The following is a 27,860-nucleotide window of genomic DNA, read 5'->3' as shown; positions in this document are numbered from 1 at the left end:
CATAAATTGAGACTCTCTTTTGTGCGTATCTGTTTTTTTTTGCCATATTTTTTGTTGTTGCTATCTTTAAGTCATCTTAAATGTGCGTAAAAGGGGTTCGGCTGCTCCTTCAACCACTCTGCATCGATATAACTCATGCCCCGTCCCATGACCCGCTGGTCTATAGACTTCCTCATATACTTCCATATTTGCCATTTGAGTGATGGCGATGCCAGTAGAATCTGACAGTAGCGGTGTACGGAGCAGCACTCATGAAAAAAGCTTCAGGGTACCAGATCGCAACGGTTATGTGAAAACATGTGTCATCCCGCTGTGCCGCGACCAAGACTATGAGTCGTGGTTGAGCCTAATTCTGAGTAAAATATGGAGTTCTCAAAGAGTCCGGTGTGCGGTGTGCGTGGGGTCGCTTTCGGTTTTTCTCGCTCTGGTGGTTACATTCGCAGACTGGAAAACTGAGCCGAGCTGTAGCAGTGACAGCAGATTCTCCGGATCTTCAGTTCATTTTGTTTCAGCCTGCGTAGGAGAGCTGTTGCAAACTTGGTGGCATTTGATTTCGCTATTATTTTCCCTTGTATGTGCCTTTTTTTGGGTAGGTCTGTATTTGATTCGCTGTGGAGTTCTTATCCAAACCGCCCTTTTTCTTTTAACGTTGTGCCACCTTGGCGAAGCAGCCGCGTGGTCTCTCCTGCACGGGACGGATGAACAGCTGTTTTCTTTCGCGTCAGCGGCTGTGGTCGTGTTCGCTTGCCTGGCCACCGGCGCACTCATGGTAGCGCGGCTGAATCAGGGCATCTCTGTCATTGTTTTCATCAGTGTGGTCAGAACTATCTCACTCATTTCGTTGCACAAAGTACGGGCCACTTGGAGACCGTACGTGGCGTACCTGGTCGGAGTGCTCGGCATCCTACTGGCGAGGTATGCTGACAAGCTCCTTCCCAACCAAGGGGGACATAAGGAGGGCTGTACCTCCGTGACTGGAACGAGGGAAGAGATCCCTGTATTTAAAAGGCGAAGGAGGTCCAGCTCAGTGATATCCTCAGACATGGCACACAGTCAGTCCAACAGCAAGTCACATCGGAGAACTTCGCTGCCATGCATTCAGAGGGATCAGGTAAGGACTTTTTGTCTTACTGCAAGTCCCATTGGACTTCCTGGACTCAGTGGTTTGATTTAGCAAATTAGGTGTTCGAATTATTGCTCAAACATATATCTACATCAAATACGTTTCAATAATAATAATAATAACATTATTATTATTATTATTACCAATGACAACATTTGAATACAAATAATAATACCAATATTGATTTACATGGAAGTTTACCAATTTACATTTTGTATTATTATGTATATTATATATTCATTCCCTTCTATTTGGTTACAAATAATTTTATATGAAGTGTCTTTGCTGCCTCAGCATGTCAGGCTTTGAGATGGATAAGTGAATAGATGGATAAGTGAATAGATGGATAAGTGAATAGCTTCAGAAATAAAATAATCATGCAAGAGCCATATACTTAGGATTGGATATTTATTTCCATTGTAGCTGTCCATTTGTGTTTTATTTCAATTCAGTAAAATATAAGTTGTCTTTATTTTTCACATTGATAAGAATAATACTCAACAAAATAAATTGTCAACATGAAAATAGTGAAAAAAGTGGCAGTGCCGTTTCAACTGAAACCGACACATAATTTAGATTTACATCATCAGACCCAATTATTAAGTATTTTCAAGTTTAATGTAATTTGTATTGTACCAAAGGGATGCTTTTGGAAGGTCAAAACATCCCTCTAAACTCCCACGCATAGGAAGAGGCAGCATATTTAAACTTGTTATTGTTTGTACTAAAAAAAAAGAAGAAAGTTAATTATACATCAAGCTTTGGTAGTATGGATTTTGGTGTATGCGCTCCCTTTCAGTCCTCCAGTCCTCAGCTCTTTGGAAAATCAAACTGTGCTTAGTTGTGGCCAGCTCTCTTAGTCATGACTGACACAGGACGTAGCTGTGCTCCGCTCCAGAAGGTCAGAGGGGCTTCGCTCCTTCAGCCCTGCCAGGCCCTGGGTTGACGTCCCCACCCTATGGAAAATCAATGAGCACGCTAAGTATTTCAATGCAAAACAGATTTTTCTTGTCTGATCAAAGACCCTCATTGTGACCCTGTGCGCAGTCAGAGGGTCGGAGACCTGCGAGGCAGGCAGTGTCGGCTCAGCCACTTGAAAAGATACCCCGTCTCTCAAGGCTGGTTAGCGCGGGGAGACGTGGGCTGTGGGGGGAGGCATGTTTATTTTTCTTTGTGGTCCAGTCAGACCCCCCCCCCCCCCTCACACACACACACACACACTCACCCTCCCACACCCCCTATGTGTGGAGTAATGGCTGCTTGAATGTTTTATATGTGTGTTGTCAGTAGTTGTGAGCTTGCCCTGCCTGAGAGAGACAGGGATGGAGAGCGTCTGTGGCCCTGTCCTGTGTGAGAACAGCCGGGCTGGATCAACTAGGAGAGGAATGTTGTGTCTCTCTCTCTGTGTGTGTGTGTGTGTGTGATGTTTCTGTATGGTGAGTGATGGGGCAGAAAACCGATACAGATGAGCGCTTTGCATTGAACATTTACAGGGTCCACACAAACAAGCATCTGCCCCCAGATGGCTCTGATTGAATCATTTACAGTCTGCTGTTTTTGTTCTTAAAGAGCTGTACCCACCTTCGTATGGCAAGGAGATTCACAACATCCAACACACACACAGCCCCCTCCTGCAAGTGGCAGTCTGATGAGCTCTGTCTGTGAGCTGATTACCTCAGATTTATTGTTCCTCTTCGTACACTGTGGTTCCTCGCCCTTGGCCTGCAGCAGTATATTGCAATATTCACTTGTGAGAAGCAGGCGCAATAATATTTTGATTTGACAAATTCACTCCCCCCCATAAGTTCATAGTTGCAAGTTATTTGTTAGTCTCAAATGAAATAAGCAACTCTACAGAAACACTCGTGCTCAGACATTATAAGGTTGTTATTTTCCAGGATGCAGAGTATGAACAGTGATAAAAACAAGTGATAAAACAGGCCATAAAATCAAGGCAGCCTAGTTTGCACATTTTCAAGTGCTTAACATTGATCGGAGAAAAATAGCCCAGTTCGTCCACATGTGGTTTTTGTTTGTTGCTGAATTCACAAAGCCTTCCAGACAGATTCCATGGAAACTCTGTCTAACGCTAGTAAAGCTCTGAGTAGAAATGATGATACAAGAGGGTCGACAACATGACCCAGGGGGACGGCCTCACCTGGATCCAGGCTAGAGCCCCCTAGTGAAGCCTGGAAACCATTACAGCCAGAAGAGATCAGAATCGACCACTGTCCTAATGCAATTTGCAAAATATTGTTTGGCCTTTCGATTTGACACATGCTTCTATTACTAGCAGTGTTCTTCTCCCTGGTGGGGGGGGGGGGGGTGGGGGGGCGTGATGCAAAGCTGGCTGGTGGCAAACGTCCTCTCTGAAACTGAGACACACATGGTGTACAGATGCTGTATGAGTCGTGTCTTGTCTGTGTGGTCCTGTAGTGTAAACATGCCCAGACTGACCAATGGTAGTCATCACACACACACACACACACTCTCTCTGGCCTTCCTAACAAGGGTCACACACTCCAGAAGGAGGGGGGGAGGGGTGGAGGGGGGGGATCATCAGTGCAATGCAACCGCATGCTGACGCAGGGAGGAGGAGTGGAGCCGCTAAATTAACTAACCCCGCTATCGTGATTGACTGTGCGGCCACATGTGAAATGAGGCAGAGTGGCTGCCATGTTGGAAAACACTGTGTCGTCCTCCACGCTGTTGTTGGGGGGGGGGGAATGCTTCAATTTGCGTCCATTAGTTAACAAAGCAATTATGTTTACAAAAAAATTTACTTGGAGATTTGAAACTGTGCGTCATATTTGCGTCTCGGTACGAGAAACGTTCTCTGGGAAGTGAGACGTATGTAGCGCAGCCTTGAGCTGTGTTATTGAAACGCGTCTTCGTTTTTTTTCACGGACGGTCTCTCCCACAGTTCCTAAGTGTATTACTATATAAAACTCTTCAGATTGATGCTTACTGGATAAAAACAGTTTATTCACAAAATAAACAAAGCAAAGAGGAATCCTTCTGTTTCGCCTCCCTCCCCTCCCGCCTTTCTGAAGCGCCATTGGTCCTGGCCCGCTGATGCCTGTGAGCAGGGCAAGCGTCTTCCTCAGGAGAAAGTGCAGATTTAATAAACAGGCGTTTTCTCCCCCATTCTGATCTTTCTGATTACAGACAGGCTGCATCCATCACTGCTGTAAGTAGGGGAATTGCTGGGGTCCTTCCGGCTGACGCAATAAAAGAAAGTCATTATCAGCTGATGCAGTTGCGCCACTTTGAGAGATCCAGGGCTTTGAATCCATAATACGGGGTGACAGTTCAGCCTGATGTGCTCCAGCTGGAGAGAATGAACTAGGGGGGGGGGCGGGGCTGTCCCAGGCGTTGTGCACTAAACATCACTGCTGTCGTCTCATTTCCTTTCCTCTCCATCCAAGACATCCACCTAGGACAAACAATCTCCTGGACTTTCTAACAGTCCAGGCTTCCCATTGGAGCCTTCCTGCATTCCACATGACACTAAACGTTACATGTTTTCACTCAACTTATTTGAGGCGGTTGCGTTGGACCTGGAATGCTGAGAAAGCTTTTGATTGGCCCTCCGTGTGAAGCTTAGTACTGATTGGATCGTAGCAAAACGGCCTAACAACCACCGGAGCTCTCTCTCCTCACACACACACACACACACACACACACACACACACACACACACACACACACACACACACACACACACACACACACACACACACACTCTGCTCTCCATCCTCTCTCTGACAGCAACACAAATATTATCCCAGCCAGCAGAGGAAATTCTTTCTCAACTTGGATGATAAAGATATTCTTAAAATCTATAATAATGACTTCCTGTGCTAACGCTTCCAAACACAATTATTGGTTGTAGAATGTTTCCAGTTGCGGTTTGCACATGTACACTAGTAGCACTTGAATTGTATTTCGTTCAGACATTTCAGTGACAGTCTAGAAAAATCTCACTGGTCCACTGCACACTCTTGCCTTTGTGGAGATGTTCTATATCCAAACTCAAAGCCTTGTGGGATATGAAGTTTTTTTGGGACTGATTCTGGCCTCTGGGCTAGACTCAAAACCGCCATCTGGAGAGGAAGCGTCTATCTGTGTCTTGAGATTGAGGCAGAACTCGTCACGTTTCTCAATCTCTGTCCAGCCCCAGTGTGTACTACTCAGGAATGGAGGGGATAGGGGGATAGTGGATTCGGGGGGTTGGAAGGATTGAAAGTAGGTCATTTGAGGTTTTGCTTAGTAACTAGGCAAAACAGCAGGCTTACTCTTCCCCCCCTAAATGGCGAGAGAGATTTGCATTTGAGCAAAGTGTTTCCGGGGGGGGGGGGGGGGGGGGTTTGGGTGCCGGGGGGGACAGGACGGGGGGGTGTCCTCCCCCAGATCTATATGTTTCACCTCAGCCCAGTTGGCAGCTAACAGCAGAGCCTCGTCACTCCCGCCTCTCTCACCTAGAGCCCCGCGCCAAACGCTGTTGACACCTGTGGGTGGGTTATGGGGATCAGGGGGCTGGCTGCTCACACACAGCGCACACAGCACACCTGGCCTGGTCTTCTGCAAGGCGAGCAAGACTATGGATTACCAATGACCCGCCATCAACCACAAGACCTGTAGACAAGCCTAGGTCCCGGTCCAAATAAGGAGTTCTTTATCCATTTTTAAGATGGCAGCTATAGCACTTGTCCCCACGTTGGACCCATCCGTCCGACATGTGGTAACCATGGGGACGAGGATGGGGGGGTAAGGGGGCGGGGGGGTGGTGCTCCAGAGGGCTGAGAGGTTTGGATTTCCTCACATGAACACAAAGAGCTTCTAGCACCACAAGTGCCCACGGACATCTTCATAGCTGGGCAGTGCTACAAGCTTGAGTCTGTGAGACCCATTCCTAGCACAAGCGCTCGTGTTTAAAGGGAACATACAAGAAAGAAATGCAGCCAATCACGTGTGAGTTGATCCGACCCTCCAGACTAAAGCAATTACGGTAGTGAGGCTTCTGGGTTACCCTACAACGAGGGAAGATATTTTCCGAGGTGAACAGAATGTTCTTGCCAAATGTCTGTGTGTGTGTGTGCTCACATGTTTATGTGTGTGTGTGGGTTGGGGTTATTACGTGTGCATGTGTGTTAGTTAACACAAAAGTGTGTGAGCAACTATCTAGGAATGTTTTCGCACTCCCCCTTCTGATAAAGACCCCTACCGCTGCAGACGCCGCTAAGGATTCAAAATGGCCGTCCGTCACTTTCTGGAACTCGACGTGTTGCCCTTTCCTTTCATCTTTGGCTGTATCCCCCAAGGGCTTTTTCATCAGAGTACCTGCCTGCCGTTCAGACAGTGATCCTTTACATGAGGGGACATTCCTCTGCTTCCTCTGCTGCTAAACTGTCTGGAATGTGCAGGTTCAGCAGCATTCATCTGGAGTCCTGCACACCCCCCCTACCCCCCATCCCTCCTCCCCTAAACCCTCCCTCCTCCCCTATCCTCCTCCTCCCCTGATCCCCCAATCCCGGACCCCCCCTCCTCCTCTTCCTCCCCTATCCCCCCTATCCTACCCCACTCTTCCTCCTCCTCCCCTACCCCCTCTTCTCCTTCTCCTCCTCCCCTACCCCCCCCCCCTCCTCCTCTGAGCCCCCTCCTCTGAGCCAACACCACCATCCTGGTCTGTCACCAGGTGTGCAGCTGGCCTCAGCGAATGAATGGGCCACTCTCACTCTAACCACCAGGAACAGGAAGTGTGTGTGTGTGTGTGTGTGCACGCATGACAGTAATCATTTGCACGCATTCTCCTTCTTGGAAACCTGCAGGACCTACGGTGTGGTGACGTTGTTCACCTTTGACCCGAGCCCGAGTCCAAGACGCCGTGTGAACGAGGCTTGTTCCCCTCGTCTCTGAGACGGTGAGGGAAACAGAGCGAGCTTCTCTGCTCGTTAGTCAACCAAAGTTCAACGGACATGAGGGAACACTTGGCTCTCTCTGAGGAAGTCCTGGAATTTCACAGTTTGGACCTCTGTTGTCCTGTGGTTCTGATGATTCACCCCCCCCCCCCCTCCCCCTCCCAGAAACTTCTACCTGGTAGATATGCCTGCTTGCCACAGCTCCCCTTCCCTCCGCTCCAACACCAAGTAGACAGACGCCTAAACGTATTCTACATTTCCGCACTCATGTCAGTGTTTTGGCTCGGAGGACACTGAGGACGGGAGGTAGCAGACTCTGCGGCCATCTGGTTGGCTAGAGCGACGAGAGGAAGCTTGTTATTGTAGCCTATGCATGGTGAGACCTGGGTCCCTGCTGGAAACAAGGCCAGCGCTGTTCCCTGCTCAGCGGTATGTTTAAGTCTGAGAATATGTTCTAGAAAGAAGAAGACGTTGGGGCTGTTTCGCTCCTCGCTGGGGCAGGTCTCACGTTTTGGTCTGAGGGCCGTTTTTTCTCGCTGTCACTTTCAATTAAGGAGATCTTAAATGTGTAACGTTTGGTTGTGGTCTGGTTTGGTACGGTCGTGGTCTGGTTCTGGTTCTATATTTACATGAATGGCTGTAATCTAGTTCTCTACACGTTTGGTTGTGGTCAGATTTGGTATTTATGGTTGTGTTCTGGTTTGGTATGTGGTCTGGTTCCGTATTTACAGGATGGTTATTGTTCTGGTCCTGCATGGTTGTGGTCTGGTTCTGTATTTACAGGATGGTTATTGTTCTGGTCCTGCATGGTTGTGGTCTGGTTATGCATTTACAGGATGGTTATTGTTCTGGTCCTGCATGGTTGTGGTCTGGTTCTGTATTTATATGAATGTATTTGCTCATTTTAGAGGAGAGGACCTGTGTCCTGTTTTTGAAGCACATAACTGGTAGAGAAGGTGTCCTGTCCAGAGCTTTGATGACACAGCCTGAGCACAGTCAGTAAAACAGTCCCCCGCAGAACAAGAACACAAATGCCTGGGAAAAAAAGTAAATTGTCCTATTTTTGTCCAAATACGAGAGAATATTCTCTCAGAGAGATCACAGATTGCTTCGACTATTGCATTTCCTAATTAACTTTATTTGCCAGAATTGTCCCTGAGGGTGCAACAGCAGGCAGCTGATTAGTACAATGTTGTTGTACACACAAGCTTCAATATAGGCCATAGCTCAAACTAGTTAGCTTGTAGCTTAAACTTTTCTGTCAAATTTGATTGACTGTTATTTCATGTGGAAGGTGGTTCTGGAGGGAAGACAGCTGGTGGTGTCTTAAAGTTTAAGATGCCTTCTGAGCGGTGGATGTTGTCGTGAGAGTGTGATAGAGAGGAGTTCCGAGGAAAGATAGTCCTCCACGCCTCAACGGCTTAACCCTGCGCACGCACGCACGCTACGTCATACGTCAGGTCCCTGTGCCCTCCGTCAGGTCCCTGTGCCCTCCGTCAGGTCCCTGTGCCCTCCGTCAGGTCCCTGTGCCCCCCGTCAGGTCCCTGTGCCCTCCGTCAGGTCCCTGTGCCCTCCGTCAGGTCCCTGTGCCCTCCGTCAGGTCCCTGTGCCCTCCGTCAGGTCCCTGTACAATCCTCAGGCTTTACGTAAGGACTACAGTAAAGGTCTGGATCAATCCTCCCTCCGCCAACACTGTAATCACCTGCTAATGCACACACACACACACACACACACTCTCTCCTTTGGCTAACTGGACCAGGGGTCATTGATTTGTTGTCCCCTCCTCCCTTGTGTTGCTAGGAGACGTGACTGGCTGACTGCTCCAACGTGCTCTTGTATTGGTGACATCCGTTTGTGCCTGGTCACGATCAATGGCTGGGACTGACAGGTCTATGTCTATGGCGCGGCTGTGTGTATCTGTGTGTGTAAGTGTGTATGTGTGTGTTCTTAGCTAGACTGGGTCCTGTGGAGCTAAGATAGGGGCTGTTTGGTTCATCTCCCTGGGCACCCAAACGCTCTCCTGAGGCAGGAGAGGCCATGATGAGTGGACTCTGCCTCGAGTTCGGGCTTTGCATGACAGCTGAGAATTGAGACAAATTGAGAGGGCACCATGGCACCCGGCTGATAAGCCTGTCTCTAAAGACCAGAGACTGGCTGTTCTGTGTCTGGAAAGTTCTGGAGCTACATGACAGTAGCTGTATATTCATGAAAATGGCTGTTTCTGTGTGTGTCAGGGGGGAGAATTTAAATTGAAAATCCTAAGTCACAGCAATGAGAATAAGATGTACGTGCCTTAATTTTAATGGTTTTTCGCCGTAGGCCGTGTCAGGTTCCTCTCTCCATGCTGCCTTTGTAATGTTTTCCATTAGTAGCTGTTCCCTTCATACTCTACAGATCCCTGCTTGCCCTACTCTTGGGATGGCTGAAATGAAATCTCCACACCCAACCCCAGACACCTCTCCTCCTCTCCTTTCCTCTAATCTCCTCTCCTCCCCTAAACCAACAAACCTCTGCATCACCACCACCACTACTACTACTACTACCACCACCACCACCATAATCACTACCATCACTATTATCATCATCACCACCTTCCCCATCATCACCACCATCATCACAGGCCTTCGTCCTTACGAAGACATTTGCAATGAGATTACTGATGCGTTCTGTTTCTGAGTCACTCTTCTCTCCCTCTCTTCTCCCTCTCACTCTCTCCCCTCCCCCTCTCCTCTCCTCTCCTCTCCTCTTCCCTCTCCCCTCCCCCTCTCCTCTCCTCTTGCCTCCCCTCCCCCTCCTCTCCTCTCCCTCTCTCCTCTCCTCTCCCCCTCTCCTCTCCCCCCCCTCTTTATCCACACTCCGTTACAAGTGGAGATGGCAGTGTGTATTGACATTTAGGTATGGCTTCTCGTGTGTGTGTGTGTGTGTGTGTGTAATCGCCAGGACCTCTCACCTTCGGCGAGGCAGCTTAGATGAGGTTTACCACAGTATTTCAGGCTGAAAAAATGGGTCTAGGGATTTGTGTAATGACTAATCCACGGAGCCAGAGATATACCTCCTGAAGAGACGTTCCATTGTCGCGGCGAGGAATGGCATGCGGCGCGCTTGGCGTGCCGTGGACTGCGAGGCAGAAGGCCTCCTGACGTCACTGGGAAACGTGACCTACTTCAGGAGAGGCTAGAAGCCCCAGGCCAGTGGAGCAGATGTGGCACAAACACACGCAGGCACAAACACGCACACACACACACGCGCACACACACACACACTCACACACACGAACGCTGCTTTCCAGACTTCAGATGGAAGAGCCACTGACTAAAACTCAACTGACTAAAGGTCTCTGGTCTTCTTGGGCTTTATGGTTGTGAACATCCATGAACGGTAGCGGCTATCAGGGCCCGGCCCGACAGAAGGTGAGGCTGTGTGGGGAGAGAAAGGGTGGTGTGGGGGGTCGGAGGGTCACATCTGCTGCGGTTTGACGCAGGCCCGGTGGGACCAGGGTATGGACCCATCCCACATCCCTATTCCCCAGTGTTCCCCTTATGTAAGTGGGGTTGGGGGGGATGGGGGGCAGCGCAGAGCAGTTGTGGTGCTGGCACACTGAGGCCATCTGCCGGTTCTGTCCAGGCCTGGCCTCCTCCTCCCATCAGCCAGACGCAGCACCCAGGCCTGGCCTCCTCCTCCCATCAGCCAGACGCAGCACCCCAGCCCCCCCCCCCCCCCCCCCCCCCCCCCCCCCCCCCCAGCTTGGATCTGTCTGGACAAGGCGCAGTGTGATTGGCTCGCTGCTTCTCCCTCAATAGGAAGTGAGATGTTGTGCATGCCCCCCCCCCCCCCCGCCTCTGGTTCTCGGTGTAATTGTTGGGTTCTGCCCCACTGCTGAGGAGAGCTGTGAGGGAGGCTGTTTACCAGATGGCTCGCATCGGGCCGTCTACTTCGTGTGAGTTTTGATTGATTCTGCCAGCGGATGTGTTTCAATTTGGTACCATAGCTCTTGTGTGTTTTTTTATTTAAAGTTTGAGATTTGCAATAACAATCCCGGAACGGGATGGGAAAGCTTCACAATCTGGCAGCGTCCACTTTGGATGTAGAGCAGTTCTGTCCGCAACAAGGTCAGATCATTTCTTGTTTTTCAAACATTTGTTTTGTCGTTGTACCTGCCAAGCCTTTGCTGGCTCTGCTCCCCCGAGTGGAGGAGTGCTCTCCCCCGAGTGGAGGAGTGCTCTCCCCCGAGTGGAGGAGTGCTCTCCCCCGAGTGGAGGAGTGCTCTCCCCCGAGTGGAGGAGTGCTCTCCCCCGAGTGGAGGAGTGCTCTCCCCCGAGTGGAGGAGTGCTCTCCCCCGAGTGGAGGAGTGCTCTCCCCCGAGTGGAGGAGTGCTCTCCCCCGAGTGGAGGAGCGCAGCCGGCCAGGCATCCTACACTGTCAGACCCAGCCACGTCCATGAGACCATCTCTATCAGATGCAGACATTTCTTAACCCTTGTGTTATATTCGGGTCATTCTGACCCATCAGTCATTGTGACCCACCGTCGTATTGCGGCAACTTTAACGCATACAAAAACAAAGTGAAGCATTTTCTTTTAACCGTTGGGCTGTCTCAGACCCCCCACATTGCGAAGGTTAAAAGAAAAATATTTTTATTTGTTTTTGTATTGGGTAAAATTGAGTAAACACAACGATTGTTCGTTATGAACCTTTGGGTCATGTGACCCGAAGGCAGCACAAGGGTTAATCAGGGTTGTTTTTCCCAGAGGGTTAGGGTTAGGGTCAGGGTTAGGACTGGGGTCAGGCTCTATCTCGTCAGACTCCCCCTGCAGCCCTTGTGTTTAAGAATGCAGACACCGTAACCAAAATGGCTGCTCATCCTGCCCGGCACACAAGATAACCTTCAAGAGCCCACTCAATTTGCTGGAGCCACCTGCCCAGGCCCACCTGCCCAGGTCCACCTGCCCAGGCCCACCTGCCCAGGCCCACCTGCCCAGGCCCACCTGCCCAGGCCGACCTGCCCAGGCTGACCTGCCCAGGTCCACCTGCCCAGGTCCACCTGCCCAGGCCCACCTGCCCAGGCCCACCTGCCCAGGCCCACCTGCCCAGACCCGCTTCCAGGTCCACCTGCCCAGGTCCACCTGCCCAGGTCCACCTGCCCAGGTCCACCTGCCCAGGCCCACCTGCCCAGACCCGCTTCCAGGTCCACCTGCCCAGGCCCACCTGCCCAGGCCCACCTGCCCAGGTCCACCTGCCCAGGCCCACCTGCCCAGGCTGACCTGCCCACCCCACCTGCCCAGGCCCACCTGCCCAGGCCCGCTTCCAGGCCCACCTGCCTGCCAGGGGTGCGCGCTGCTTGGAGAGCAGCTGTGATAGCTCTCCCCTGTTACACGACATGCTGGGACGCCCAGGCCCGCTTCATTTTACATGTTCAGATATTGTTCTTTAGCTGGACCAACTGGGCTCGATGTCAGTGAGGGAATCCAAACAGACAACCTTCTCAAAACACACACACACACAGACAGACTACACACACATTCACAGACAGACACACACACACACAGACAGACTACACACACCTGGGCATGAGGTCCAGTTGCCTGTGATGTTGGCGTTGATGTAATAAGCACTCATTCATTTCCACCTTGGCAGCCTGTTCAGACTGATTCAGGCATGTTAGATGAAAAGGTCAGTGGGCTTGTTTTGAGTGAGCGTAAGATTTCCATCATCGCGCCGCACGCTCGCACAGGCTTGGCCAAACTACATAAACACTGTCTATGCAACTTGGACAACCTGGATTGCACCAGTAAGTCAATAATCCTGGTTCTCCCCTATTTCGCTCTCTCTTTCTTCCCCTCTCTCTTTCTCTCATCCTCCTTATCTCTCTCTCTCTGTCCCTCTCGCCCTCTCTTGCTCTCTCTCTCTCTCTCTCTCTCTCTCTCTCTCTCTCTCTCTCTCTCTCTCTCTCTCTCTCTCTCTCTCTCTCCCCTCTCCTCTGTATCCCCCCTCTCTCTTCCTATTTTCTTCTTCCATTCCCTTTCCAGCCCTCAGACAGCCTTGTCCAAACAGTAACATAGCTGTCCCCTGATGTCGATCACCCTGTCCAGTCCTTTCTCTCTGTTGGACCTATTCTTCTTTGGACCCCCATGTTCCTCTCTGAAATCTTCCATTGTGTTCGGACTGGTGAAACACATTCATGAAATGCACAGGGCATTAGCCCGTAGGACACACACACACACACACACACACACACACACACAAGGGGAGTAGTTCCAGGAATGGGGCATCTGTGCAGACCATTAACCAGCAAGCCAGTGGACCTGCACAGGCCTCTGCATATGGTGGTCAGCTGCCAGAGAGGCTAGAATCAGAGGTCACATCTGGAAGAGCCTTCCTGGGGGGGGCATGTAAAACACACACACACCTAATCCCATGCACATACACACACACACACACACACACCTATTCCCATGCACACATACACACACACACACCTATTCCCATGCACACACACACATACACACACACACACACCTATTCCCATGCGCACACACACATACACACACACACACACACCTATTCCCATGCGCACACACACCTAATCCCATGCGCAAACACCCACATGCATACAAACACATGCACGGTCCTGGGCTGCCCTTCACCACTAGCCAGGTGTCAATGTGCTGGCCAGGTCGAGGTTTTTGTCCGCAGGGTTTGGCCCCGAGTCAAAGCTTCCCTGCGAGAGGCAAAGAGCCTGCGAGCCCCCCCCGTCGCACGTTAGGATCTGCCCGCTCGAACGGCCTCCTCCGTTCAGCCCTCTCCAGCCCGCATGTCTCACCTCTTAATCATTCACCGTCTGATGTGACGACGAGTGGCCTTCTGCGGATGAACGAGACACAGGGAGGGAACTCTCTCTCTCTGGGGTCCCATCTCAAGCTCGACAAAACGAGGGGTCGACAAAAGGATTCTCTGGAGTGTGGCCACTCGCCGAGGGAGGGAGGGAGGGAAAGACAGTGAGAGATCGGGAAACAAAGAGCGAGAAAGAGAAAGTGAGCGATGGAGACAGAGAGAGAGAGAGAGAGAAGGAGTGAGGAGGGATGCGAGGGGCTGGGGGAATGTTTTGCGGAGGGTTCTTTGGAGTTAGAGGACGGCGTCCGTTCCACAAAGACCCAACAGCTGTGTTTCATTAACATGTTTGTGTTGCTGTGTGAAGTAGTGAACCAGAGTGTACTCTGGGAGAGGAGATGGTAGGGAGAGAACTGGGGGGAGAGAACTGGGGGGAGAGAACTGGGGGGAGAGAGGTGGAGGGAGAGAACTGGGGAGAGAGAACTGGGGGGAGAGAGGTGGAGGGAGAGAACTGGGGGGAGAGAGGTGGAGGGAGAGAGGTGGAGGCCTGTCTCTGCTGAGAATGCTGCCCTGCCCATGTCACTGAAATATGGATCCACATATTCATCACTGCACACACAGGGGAGTAGGAGGCCCCCCCCCCTCCGCACACACACACACACACCCACACACACCCACACACACACACACACACACCCACACACACGCTCAGGGAGTAGGAGCGTTCAACTGCTACTGAGTGCTGGGAGCCCCCCACACACAAACACACATTCACTCAGGGCCAGAAAGGACTAACTAACTAACTTACAAATTAACTAAACGATTAAATAACTAACTGCACACACTACTAACTAAATAACTAACTACACAGTGTAGTCCAGCTTGTGTTTCCTGGGTGGTACCTGGAGCTGCAGTGACCTAGCTAGTGATGGCTAGGGGAGGGTTATTAGGTGCTGTTGAAGGAGGATTTGGGTGCTGGTTAGTTATGGTAATGTGTGGAGGTCCTGGGTGCTGGTTAGTTATGGTAATGTGTGGAGGTCCTGGGTGCTGGTTAGTTATGGTAATGTGTGGAGGTCCTGGGTGCTGGTTAGTTATGGTAATGTGTGGAGGTCCTGGGTGCTGGTTAGGTATGGTAATGTGTGGAGGTCCTGGGTGCTGGTTAGTTATGGTAATGTGTGGAGGTCCTGGGTGCTGGTTAGTTATGGTAATGTGTGGAGGTCCTGGGTGCTGGTTAGTTATGGTAATGTGTGGAGGTCCTGGGTGCTGGTTAGTTATGGTAATGTGTGGAGGTCCTGGGTGCGGGTTAGTTATGGTAATGTGTGGAGGTCCTGGGTGCTGGTTAGTTATGGTAATGTGTGGAGGTCCTGGGTGCTGGTTAGTTATGGTAATGTGTGGAGGTCCTGGGTGCTGGTTAGGTATGGTAATGTGTGGAGGTCCTGGGTGCTGGTTAGTTATGGTAATGTGTGGAGGTCCTGGGTGCTGGTTAGTTATGGTAATGTGTGGAGGTCCTGGGTGCTGGTTAGGTATGGTAATGTGTGGAGGTCCTGGGTGCTGGTTAGGTATGGTAATGTGTGGAGGTCCTGGGTGCTGGTTAGTTATGGTAATGTGTGGAGGTCCTGGGTGCTGGTTAGTTATGGTAATGTGTGGAGGTCCTGGGTGCTGGTTAGTTATGGTAATGTGTGGAGGTCCTGGGTGCTGGTTAGTTATGGTAATGTGTGGAGGTCCTGGGTGCTGGTTAGGTATGGTAATGTATGGAGGTCCTGGGTGCTGGTTAGTTATGGTAATGTGTGGAGGTCCTGGGTGCTGGTTAGTTATGGTAATGTGTGGAGGTCCTGGGTGCTGGTTAGTTATGGTAATGTGTGGAGGTCCTGGGTGCTGGTTAGTTATGGTAATGTGTGGAGGTCCTGGGTGCGGGTTAGTTATGGTAATGTGTGGAGGTCCTGGGTGCTGGTTAGTTATGGTAATGTGTGGAGGTCCTGGGTGCTGGTTAGTTATGGTAATGTGTGGAGGTCCTGGGTGCTGGTTAGGTATGGTAATGTGTGGAGGTCCTGGGTGCTGGTTAGTTATGGTAATGTGTGGAGGTCCTGGGTGCTGGTTAGTTATGGTAATGTGTGGAGGTCCTGGGTGCTGGTTAGGTATGGTAATGTGTGGAGGTCCTGGGTGCTGGTTAGGTATGGTAATGTGTGGAGGTCCTGGGTGCTGGTTAGTTATGGTAATGTGTGGAGGTCCTGGGTGCTGGTTAGTTATGGTAATGTGTGGAGGTCCTGGGTGCTGGTTAGTTATGGTAATGTGTGGAGGTGCTGGGTGCTGGTTAGTTATGGTAATGTTTGGAGGTCCTGGGTGCTGGTTAGTTAGTTATGGTAATGTGTGGAGGTCCTGGGTGCTGGTTAGTTATGGTAATGTGTGGAGGTCCTGGGTGCGGGTTAGTTATGGTAATGTGTGGAGGTCCTGGGTGCTGGTTAGTTATGGTAATGTGTGGAGGTCCTGGGTGCTGGTTAGTTATGGTAATGTGTGGAGGTCCTGGGTGCGGGTTAGTTATGGTAATGTGTGGAGGTCCTGGGTGCTGGTTAGTTATGGTAATGTGTGGAGGTCCTGGGTGCGGGTTAGTTCTGTTGGAGAAGAGCTCTGGGAGGTGTGTGCTCATGTTGTTTGAAGATGTATTCTCTGTCAGAGCACCTGGTCAGGGCCTGGGGCCACGGATGTGAATGCAAACGACTTTTCACGAGCACAAGACTCATTAAGCTCACTGCCAGGTGGACTGCAGTGTCTGTGCGACTCACACACACACACACACACACACACACACACACACACACACACACACACACACACACACACACACACACACACACACATACGCACAAGCTCTCACACGGCTGCACTGACGCATGTGGGCTGACACACACACACACACACTTGCGCACATGAAGACACTGTTTAACATACATACACATAAACTCACGCACACACGCTGACACATGTATACGCAAACAGGCTTGCACAGGGACAGAGGGAAAGACAGAGAATGGAGGGGGGGGAGTGAGGAAGACGAGCAGAGAGAGAAAAGGTGAAATAGAGTGATGCGGAGAGAGGGGAGGGGTATAGGACGTACAAGAGGAAGAGGGGTGGAAAGAGGATATCCAAACCTCTCATTAAATCCGATCAGATGCAGTGCCCGTTGAGGATGACATCAGCAGCGTGTCTGGGTGCTGGGGGGGTGGTTGTGGGCGGGGTCTGGGGGAGGGGGGACGGGGTCTGGGGAAGAGACAGCTACGGCAGGCTCTGTTCGTGCTCTCGTGGAGGTGACACACTGCCTCACGAAACTTTTCATCAAAGCAGGTGATCCACAGCCGCACATGACATACTGTACTGTGTGTGTGTGTGTGTGTGTGCGCGCGGGGGGGATAATGATGAATCCTTGAATCCAGGCAGGGGAGGGGGGGAGGAGGGGGAGGTGCAGACTAGTGTCTCCCTCTCCGCTGTGCAGCAGCCCTCTCTGCCGTGCAGCAGCCCTCTCCGCTGTGCAGCAGCCCTCTCTGCCGTCAGCAGCCCTCGCTGCCGTCAGCATCCCTCTCTGCCGTCAGCAGCCCTCTCTGCCGTCAGCAGCCCTCTCTGCCGTCAGCAGCCCTCTCTGCCGTCAGCAGCCCTCTCCGCTGTGCAGCAGCCCTCTCTGCCGTCAGCAGCCCTCTCTGCCGTCAGCAGCCCTCTCTGCCGTCAGCAGCCCTCTCTGCCGTCAGCAGCCCTCTCTGCCGTCAGCAGCCCTCTCCGCTGTGCAGCAGCCCTCTCTGCCGTCAGCAGCCCTCTCTGCCGTCAGCAGCCCTCTCTGCCGTCAGCAGCCCTCTCTGCCGTCGGCAGCCCTCTCTGCCGTCAGCAGCCCTCTCTGCCGTCAGCAGCCCTCTCTGCCGTCAGCAGCCCTCTCTGCCGTCAGCAGCCCTCTCTGCCGTCAGCAGCCCTCTCTGCCGTCAGCAGCCCTCTCTGCCGTCAGCATCTCGTCACCGCACAGCTACCCCGTTATCGGTGCTGAGCTGCCTGCGTTGCCGACTGGGTCTGAGTGCAGCGCTCTGGCTGGGCTGAGACGCTGCACTCGGGCATGGAGGCAGGAATGCATCCACTCCCCAGCGATGGAGGCTAGGGGTTATGTGATGCCATGTCCGCTCGACGCCCCCTCCCCCCCCGCCCCCGATTGGCCGGTGAGGCCTTTTGGGGCCTTAATTGCCAAAGCTGACCGTGTTTATCAAACGGTGTTTGCTTGGGTTATTATCTGGCCCGGAAAGTGCTCCCCACTCCCTGAAAGAATGCTGCGAGCGAGCGTGTGGGAGACGGGAGAGGAAGCGGGGGGGCTGGGGGGGGTGGGGGGGTGGGGGGGGCGGTGTAGACGAGGCTGGTCTGATGTCATGGTATCGGCGGCGCCGTGCCCTTCTCAGGGTCATCTTGTGCCACGAGCGCAGAGAGACGGCTGGCCTCGGACGTGCGCTTCCACGGATTATGGGTTGGGAGCATGCGGAATGCCAAGTGTACCTGGGTCGGCGTCCGTTCCCTCGTGTGTGCGGGGGAGGGGGGGGGGGCATGTTTGCGATTGGCTGAGGAGGAGGCGGGGGACATGGTAGGTGACATCAAGGGGACACCCGCCCAGGGTGTCCCCTCAGTAAACCTCAGTAATCATAGTCTCACATTTTTGAGGGTTTCGTTGTTTCTTTTGTGTGCGTGAGACCACTACCAGCTAACACAAAACCCTGTTTTTATTTTGACCTCCCTACTACCTTTTTAGGTTCTACACCACGACATCGAAACATCGATGGATAACTGTGCTGCCTTATTTCAAAGTTTTAAGGAGGAGGTGAAGGCAGATCACATGAGCTAGCTGTGTTTCCCCGTGTCTCTCTGGTGGAAGTGCTCAAATGAATAGTTTCCTACTGTACAGGCTTTCTCAGTAACCTCAGCTGTGGCCATCTCCCTCCGTGAGTAATGGTCCCAGTTTTATTGGCCAGCTCCTCCACAGGCTCAATGAGTAATCACATAAAGCCTGCTCTGACGTCAGAGCCGTCGCCATGGTTACGCAGTGCGCCCCTACTCAGGGGAGGTGTGCGTGCGTGTGTGTTTTTTCTTTCTTCTTCTTCTCTTGTCCTCCACTGTGCACTGCAGTCCTGGCCTGTGTGCTCCTGATGGAGATGTTGTTCCTTCGGTTAAAGAAAAAAACAACTTGAAGATTTGAATATACAGTGTACCAAACTAGAGCGCTCCTCCCGCTTCTCTTTCTGGGGGTTTTCAAGCCTGTTGTTACTCTTTTCTCCCCCTGCTTTTTTTCCAATGATAACACCATTCTGCTCTCTATCTCTTTGCCTCCCTCCCTCTCTCTCCCCTCCCTCTCTCTCTGTCCCTCTCTCTTCCTCCCTCCCTCCTTCCCCCCCCTCTCTCTCTCTCTCTCTCTCTCTCTCCCTCTCCCTCTCTCTCCCCCCCTCCCTCTCTCTCTCTCCCTCTCCCCCTCCCTCTCTCTCTCTCTCTCTCGCTCTCTCTCTCTCTCTCTCCCTCTCTCACCCCTCCCTCTCTCTCTCTCTCTCTCTCTCTCTCTCTCTCCCCCCCTCCCTCTCTCTCTCTCCCTCTCTCCCTCCCCCTCCCTCCCTCTCTCTCTCTCTCTCTCTCTCTCTCTCTCTCTCTCTCTCTCTCTCTCCCTCTCTCCCTCTCTCACCCCTCCCTCTCTCCCTCTCTCTTCCTCCCTCCCTCCCCCTTTCTCTCTCTCTTTCCCCCTCTCTCTATCTCCCTCTCCCTCCCTCCCTCTCTCTCTCTCTCTCTCTCTCTCTCGCCCTCCCACCCTCTCTCTCCCTTCCTCCTTCTCTCTCTCCCTCTCTCTCCCCCTCCCTCGTGCTGTACCGACCACCCTCTCCTATTTCTACACCAGATGTATTCTTTCTGTCTGTGCCTTTCATGCACTGTTGGATTTCACTGAACGACTGACCCTTCTCTCTCCCTCTCTCTCTCTGTCCCTCTCTCTCTTTCTTTCTTTCTTTCCGTCTTCCAGACGTTCCTATTCTACCACCTTTTTTCAGCCCCCCTGTGTTCTTTTGAGTCCAAGTATGGGTCCAGGCATATTTCGATGAAAGGGAAACAGCACTCACTTTCTTTACTCTCTCTCCCTCTCTCCCTCTAGCTCTCTCACTCTCTCCTACACGCCTATGTGAGAGATTAACCGAAATACAACCAGGCCCCAGTGTGTTCAGGAGCAACAAAGGAAGTTCAAGCCCAGTTTATATCAGGGGAAGAGGTGAGGGGGAGGGGGAGGGGGAGGGGGAGGGGGGGGGGGGGGGGGGATGCGTGGCTGCAGTGTTCTGGTTGGTGGTGGGGAAGAGCACCGGGGAGCGTTTCATAAAAAGATGAGTCATTCCGTTTTTACGGCAGCTTCAGTGTGTATCAATATCCCTGAGTCGGACTCGGATGAATCCCCTCCTACTGTAGATGCGTTCATTATTCCTTTATACTCATTTCAAGTGTGACTGACAGAGCAGCGCATGACTTTCCAAACATCCCTCAGAAAAGACCAACCAAACAGAAGCATCAGTAGAGTCTTGACTACGGTCTTCTAAAAATTATATTGAATTTATGACTTGCATATAATGCGAATACAGCGTATTCACCCCCCAACACACACAGCCACACACACACACAGCCACACACACACAGACACACAGAGCCACACACACAGAGCCACACACACACAGCCACACACACACAGCCACACACAGCCACACACACAGACACACACAGCCACACACACACACAGACACACACACACACACAGACACACACACACACACAGAGCCACACACAAACACAGACACACACAGACACACACACACAGCCACACACACACACACACACAGAGCCACACACACACACAAGGCTTGCAGCTTTTGAGCTCCAGTCTCTCTGGCCGACCAGTTCCTCAGGCTCCAGCTAATGGCTCTGTGTTGTGTCTGTTGCCATTGTGCAGAGAGGCTGGGGCTGATGGCACTGGTTGTTTCCAACCCATTTCCTCCTCCAAATGAAAATGGTGTCTATCTCTCTCTGTGACCGATAAGAGGATAGCTAGCTCTCTTACAAAGGCAGAGTAGGTTTCAAAAAAACAAACACTGTCCACCGTCCTCTTTGACTATTGGTCAGCCAGGCTGTCTGTCAGTGGGATGTCTGGTTGGTGATTGGCTGAGCTGACTGACGTGTTTGAGTCTGTTGCAGAGCCACTCTAATGGGCCCTCTGTCCCTCTCTAATCTACTGCACCCAGCTAACATTTCCCGATCAATTAGATCAGAGGGGAAAACAAGGCCTGGGTGAAGGTGTGTCTGGCTGGCTGGCTGGCTTTCTGGCTGCCTTTCTGGTTGACCTGGTAAGCTGATTTCAAGTCCAGAGACACTCTCTTTAGAGCTCTGAGTGCAATCAGTGCTGAGGCTGTGACGAAACTTTGGACCTCTGCGTCCTTTCTGGACCAATTGCATCATTACGCTACCTCAATCAGCCAATCAGCTGAGCTAGAGGGGCCCTTGGCTGGAGCCAAGAGCCAGTCAAGCCTAGCCAGACCATACCTGCCACACAGCCAGGGACAAGTACACAGACATTGTTAAGAGGCATTGTGGGAAATGTTTTCCCACAACGCAGCAAAGTTTTGGGTTTGGTAAAAAAAAAAAAATTGTGCTGCGCAGGGAATTCTGGGTACCAAGCCTCTTCCTCATCAGGAACACTACACAGTACTTCCTGCCACTGTTGATTTAGCAGTATGTATAACACAATTGGAGAAATCCAAACCAAATGTGACAACTGAAGCATTTATTATAGGCTCACGCCATTGCGGTCTCAGTCACCACGACAGTCATCGTTTGCAGACGGCCCTCCAACTCTGGAGCACCTTTTATTATGCTAATGATCTCGCTCTGGGATATTGTCAGACGCGGTGACAGTGATTGGCCAGGAGGTTGATGAATCTATGCAGGTTGTTGTGGCGTGCGTTTACGTGTGTGTGTGTGTGTGTGTGAGAGGTCTCACTGGTGTTTTTGTACAGGCTCTCTTTACACACAGGGGTTTACAGGGGTGCTGTGAGAGGGTTGATTATGACCCCCCCCCCCACCCCACCACCACCCCCAGGCTCTCTGCACCAGGTCTATTGGTTCAGCCCGCTGCAGTGATAATCAGGTTAGCTGAGGGAAGGCTCATTTGTTGTGGGGGTCTGCTTTCCATTACATTAATGTGCACGGTGTAATAAACACCACCATTTCTCAGATGGAAAAAGATGACCGTTTGCCCAGATTTCCGCGGTTTCAACTCCAGGGTGGGCGTTTGGTTTACTGCTCCAACATGGCACAACCTTATCATCTGTATCTATGCTGCTTTACGGCTGGCGTTTATGGTGCCTAGCTTTCAGAATACCTCCATGATTGAAATAACCACGTAGCCCGGGTTATCATTTCCAATTGAGTAGGGGTTTATTTCACGAAGGTGGGAACAGAATTAATATTGGACAATAGTAGTTATTTGTTCAGAGTTTAGACAGACGTTCTTTGTTGCGTTTTTACACGCGCTGGATAAGGTGTGCGAGCAATTACAACATCATGAGAAGTCAGATCGTGGAAGTGTCTCTGTTATTCTGAGGGATGGGGGAGTCGACGTCGATGCCTGATTACTACTTTTCTAGGGAAAGATTAATCTTGCCCTCCATTGCTTTGATTAACTCCCCTTAATTTCTGATTGGCCAATTAAGAATTACAAATGATTAACTAGACTGAGGGTGAACTCGGTCACAGAGCCTTCATTCTTGTTCCAGTCCCCGCTTCCACGAACCCAGCCCCCCAACCTGACAGGTCCATTTCTCAAATCGTAGCACGACTATCTTTCTGCTTTTCTTTGCCGTCTTTGAAGCATGGAGTAACGGCCGAGTCCGAGGCAAAGGTCCCCGTAACTATTGCTTCAGCTGTTCCAGAGTGCTCTGTTTGGGAGACGCTAAGTAGATAAAAAGGCTTTTAGGGTTTTGTTATCGTAAACTTTTTTTTGAAAATGGCCGTCTCAGGGAGGATTTCTTCTGGCCAGGATGAAGCTACGAAGTTAAAGAGCGCTAAGGGAAAAGCGATGCGACCGTTTGTTTAGCTACGACGTGTCTGCTGCGTTGTTGTGTTTATGTGGTGCATATTGGTCTGTCTGGTGATAAAACACGTTATGGACCGAAGGTGAGCCTTCTGGGTGCCACTGTTTGGCTTTGTGCTTGGCCTTATGCAAATATGATTCATTTAGCTTCTGCTAAATCAATAAAATGCAACATGTAAAAATGAAGTATACGGAGAACTCAGACAGATATCAGTGGGCAAAATGCAAAGTAGTCCTACACAACATTTGGTTGGTGACTGTATCATTAGCCTACTCTTTAGGCCTACAGTTCGGTTATAGTCTGATGGATTAAATTGATGTTAACGTCACGTTCCCTGGCATAGATTGAGTCACATAAACATTTCCCCGAGCCTATGGTGAGCAGGTGTCACTCATGATAAACTGTGTTCCTTTAAGAAGGAACTTTTTGCACTATGTTGTTGGGTGTAAAAAAAAAAAGAAGAAACAAATTCTTTGTGTATTTTACTAGGATTCCTTCCATGTTTAAACAGCAGTCTAACAAAGTCCTTTAACAATGTTTTTCTAGGCTGTGGTTTACTTTATGCCGTTCCAGATTCCACACACACACACGAACACACTTGCTCACACGCAAATACACTGCACTGTACATCCACTTGGACACACACATGCATTCATGTATGATGCAATACAGGCCATCATCCTTACGTGTGAAACGGTCATCCAGGCTGACAAACAAACAAGTAAACAAACAAACTAGTCAAACAAACAAGCGTTAAGCACACATAGACACACATGTACATGCACCCACACATGCGTAATATTACACACATACAATCTGTTTGATAGATTATAATTGACTGTGCCCTCTTGAGAACAGTCCCTTTGGGTGGTCCTGCAGAACCAACGCAGTGTCGTGTTTTCCCCCGCGTGTTCAGCCCACGACAAGCACCTGGATCCTGCGTTCCTACTGTTTCATAGCACTTCTGACATTTTGTTAGCGCCTATCCTAGCCTGTCATTTCCATCACCGAGTCTCAAACTGTAGGCTGACTATGTACTTAGTATGAGCAAGGCCCAGTGTCTGTTTGACAAAAGAAGATGACTGTGTCTCTCTCCTAGCTGCCAGGGTATTTCCCACGAGGACCCCCTCCTCCTCTATCTCATTACCTCCCCATTCCCCTGTTTGCTTTCCCTCTAAGCCAGCGTTCCCGGCCGGCTATTAGCTCCACAGACGATATCTAAACGGCTTTGTGCAACACCACACGGTCAGGGGACACACTGGTGTGGTCGGGAAATCCTCGCATGCTTCACGCTACTAGACCCCTGTCACAAAGGGCACACACAAACACACGGACACACACACCAGCACAGAATCTCTTCGGTAGGAATCTCATTAACAAAGCAAGAGTTTTACAGCGCACTCGCTGATAACCTCTTCCCGGTATCTGGCCTGCACTACTTCCAGAGAAGCACGTCTGCAATGAGGACGTATCCCTCCACCTGGTGAAAAAAAGAAAAAGAGGAAGAGGAGATTTATGCCCCAATAGAGGAACACCTGTGGTTTATTAGATATAGCCAGCTTTTCAATGGAATTACACAGGGTTCTTGTCCATCAAACGACTTAAACTATCTGCGTTCGACGTTGTTAGTGATGCGGCTATACATTTATGGGCTTGTGTGGAATTTATGAAGGGAGTTGCATCGTTTGAGAGGTGATTTAAAGCCTTGCATCTCAGCCGAAATAATCCGGGTCAGTTTCTTTATTGTGGCTCTGTGGGAAGTTTGATAGGACTGTAAAAGCGTGCAGGTAGGGTGTGGAGTTGTGTGTGTGTGGTCTGTTATCAGGTTTCATAGCATAGCATAGCAGGAGCAAGTACCTTTTATAAAAAATAAGAAAAGACTACATTTAATACACATTTTAAAGCAGAAATGTAAATGTATTTGTTCAGAAGATTATGGTAGGTTGTATTTTTCCTCCAAGATTTTATATTGAACATTAAAGGATCCACCATTACTTTTTCACTGCAAAATTTTAAATTACAGTTCCACACTTCATCGCCCAACCATAAAGAACGTTTATCTTTGTCTCCAAAGAACAGGGTTTTCCTTCCTGCTAGTTTCAAGGTCAGGTCAAAAAGATTTTGTTATTCAACCGCTCATTAACTTTAGAAAGCTTTCTTGACGCTGATTCTCTTCTTCGGATGAAATATAGCCTGTTATCCTAGTCAGACTTATGACTTCATAAAACATTTTACAATGCAACTGTAACACCCAACCCCTTTGTTTGAGAACCACAGCGAGTCATACATCAGAAGGAAATTTGTCAATTTTTCAATGCTTGAATAAGACCTGTTAGTAGAAAATTGGTGAATTTGCAATGCTAAAAGTGTTCCTAGTCCTGTCAGTCTGCCCGCACACTGCGTCCCCTGGTCTTCTTTAATGTAATTTAGCGATGCTACAGAAAATTTTCATGAAGACGCATAAATCAAAACTGCCATTTCCATTTCGTAATGAAAGTAGAGCAGGAAAATAGTGGCCTCTGTGGGCTGCCTGAACTGAATCAGAGGGTTGATGGACCTTGCTTTCTCGCTCCCTTAATATTATTAGTTTTTATCTGATGATGTGCAGGCTTTAGTGCGGTACATGGAACTGATATGAGGTAGAAATTCCTATCTTGGATTAGCCAATCAGCAAAGAGCAGGGAAGCGACGGACCACCTGGTGTTTCTGTTGGCTCCAAACTCAATAAAGTATTCATTTAGCAGATACTTTTAGCTTACAGTACAAAGGGTCAATTTGAACCTGCAACATCTTGATCTGCAGTCAACTGCTCTAACCACTGAGAAATGCCCTCAATACCCCCTATATCTGAGCTCTTAGAGCCCTTGCTTATGGCAGGAAGGATCTGTGGCCACACCCACATTCCCCCCCACGCCAAGAGCCTGTACTTCCCGTAGCTCCATACAGAAATTTGCAAGGTGAAATTCACTGTGTCCTAACCTTTTCGATTCCAAGTACATTTTAAACAAGTGCTATTGGCTAGAAACGAGTGGGGCATTGTTAATCTAGACGTTTGATTTGCCTCTGAAAACACACACACACACACACACACACAGATCCCGTTGGCACCTTCACAGAGTGAACCGCGCCGGCTCGTAAAACAAACAAACAAGAGAGAGCTCTGTTGCCTGATGGGCTCTCCATGGCTCCTCCAGCAAGCCTGACTGACCCATTATACACTAATGGATCTGAAGCAGCCACGTTATCCAGAGGTGGGCGGCCAGCTCCCGGGCCTCTGCAGCGCTGGTGGGCGGGAGCCCGGAGACATCTCTGGACCTATCGTCTCCCAAAGATTGTACTCTTGAGGTTTCCGAGAATCAAATATCCTAAATTCAAAATCCTAAATTTTCTTTTATTTATTTATGTAGTTATTATAAAGCCTAGTTTTTAAATAGTGCTTCCTGGTTCTTGTCATCTAAATTCTACCCTCATTGACATACAAGCTGTCTGTAAAATGAAACTGGGGGTCAACGCGTTGACACGCGTCACTGTCGAATAACAGCCGAGCCTGGTGGAACCTTTCGAGGTCAGCAGTTGTGGGATGTGAGAGGCCATGCCACTGACACCCAGCGCCCGCACTGTGCCAAGCAGAGAGGACGCCTGATCTGGCTCTGGAAGAACAGAGGCCTCTCTGGAGCTGGGCTAAGGTCCTGTTTTCGGATCAGCCTCTGCTCACAGGAAATGCACAACCGGCAAGTGTGATTGGCTGCGCTTCAGACGAGTGAGAGGACTAGGGCCAATCGTATCGTAGATACTGTGAAGCTGAGTGGCGGTGTGTGTTTAAATATGTGCATTTATATGTGTGGGATTACGTATGCATTTATGTGTGGATGTATTGTTAAATATGAGCATCTATACATGTGCGTGTGTGTGTATATGTGTGTCTGTATGTGTGTGTGTGTGTGTGTGTGCAAAAGTGTGTTCGTCTTCCCTCCACACGGCCTCTTCTCTTTGGCAGCTCACCTCGATGGTTCCCTCCAGCGATGACGCAAATGACCCACACAGACTAGCCCCCACGGTAACACCTGTAAAACATTAGCCAGCATGAATCAGAAGGCTCTCAAGCAGACCTTAACAGGCATCCTCCCGAGATGCCTGGCTGACGCTCTAGCACAGGAAGGGAGGGGCGTGGTCCCCTCGGTCACCTGGACCCAGACCCCGGGTCTGGGGTCTGGGTCCTGCCTTTCCACTTAGCCTCCAAGACACTGCACAGCACATTTACATTGCATTTCCCTGTTTTCTTTAGCAGACACTTTGATCCAAAGGGCTATACAAGGAAGTGAGTGTGGAAAGTCCAGCAGAAGTTTGAGTATCAGGAAAGCATAGTTTTCACAGTTTTTCGGTGGTCAGAGTAAACGAACGGTCTATATTTACCTGGCATGTTGCAAAGTAACCACATCTCAGCTACCAGGCTTGGTGTACAATAAAACATCTCAACTACGGTGCAATAAAAAAAAAAAAAAAATATATATATAATATTACATAGTACAGTGCAGCAAAAACCTTGTCATATCATAATCGCGTTAGCAAACAATCGCGTGGGTGTCATCTATTGCCAGGCATTGGTACAGCAGGATCTCGAATACAACCTGCAGAGAAAATACAAATTTGCAGGTATCACACGAAGTAATGTACCGCTAAGTGTTGCTTTCAGTGCCCCTAGGCCAAGCAGAGTATACAACTCGCAACAGAATTTACATTTTTCTCACATTCTCGGACTGTCTTGGATTTTTTCTTTGATTCTATAGAGTGATGTGAAGGAAGAGATGTTGGTCTGACAGGCACACAAGATATTCAGCTTGTCCCTCTCAATATGCGTCTCACCAGT

General features: G+C 50.2%; 1 protein-coding gene across 1 annotated transcript in view; it reads left to right on the top strand.

Moving 5' to 3' along the window:
• The first annotated feature begins 723 nt into the window (after positions 1–723).
• pde3a (phosphodiesterase 3A, cGMP-inhibited) overlaps positions 724–27,860 on the top strand; it is a 57,941-nt gene continuing 30,804 nt past the window's right edge. The window contains exon 1 of the mRNA XM_067234630.1: positions 724–1,111. Within this exon, the coding sequence (XP_067090731.1) occupies positions 767–1,111 (345 nt within the window). The 5' untranslated portion in view covers positions 724–766. The remainder of the gene's footprint in view (positions 1,112–27,860) is intronic.

This window comes from Osmerus mordax, chromosome 4, assembly GCF_038355195.1.
Source record: "Osmerus mordax isolate fOsmMor3 chromosome 4, fOsmMor3.pri, whole genome shotgun sequence".
NCBI lineage: Eukaryota > Metazoa > Chordata > Actinopteri > Osmeriformes > Osmeridae > Osmerus > Osmerus mordax.
This window is presented reverse-complemented; position numbering and strand designations above follow the sequence as displayed.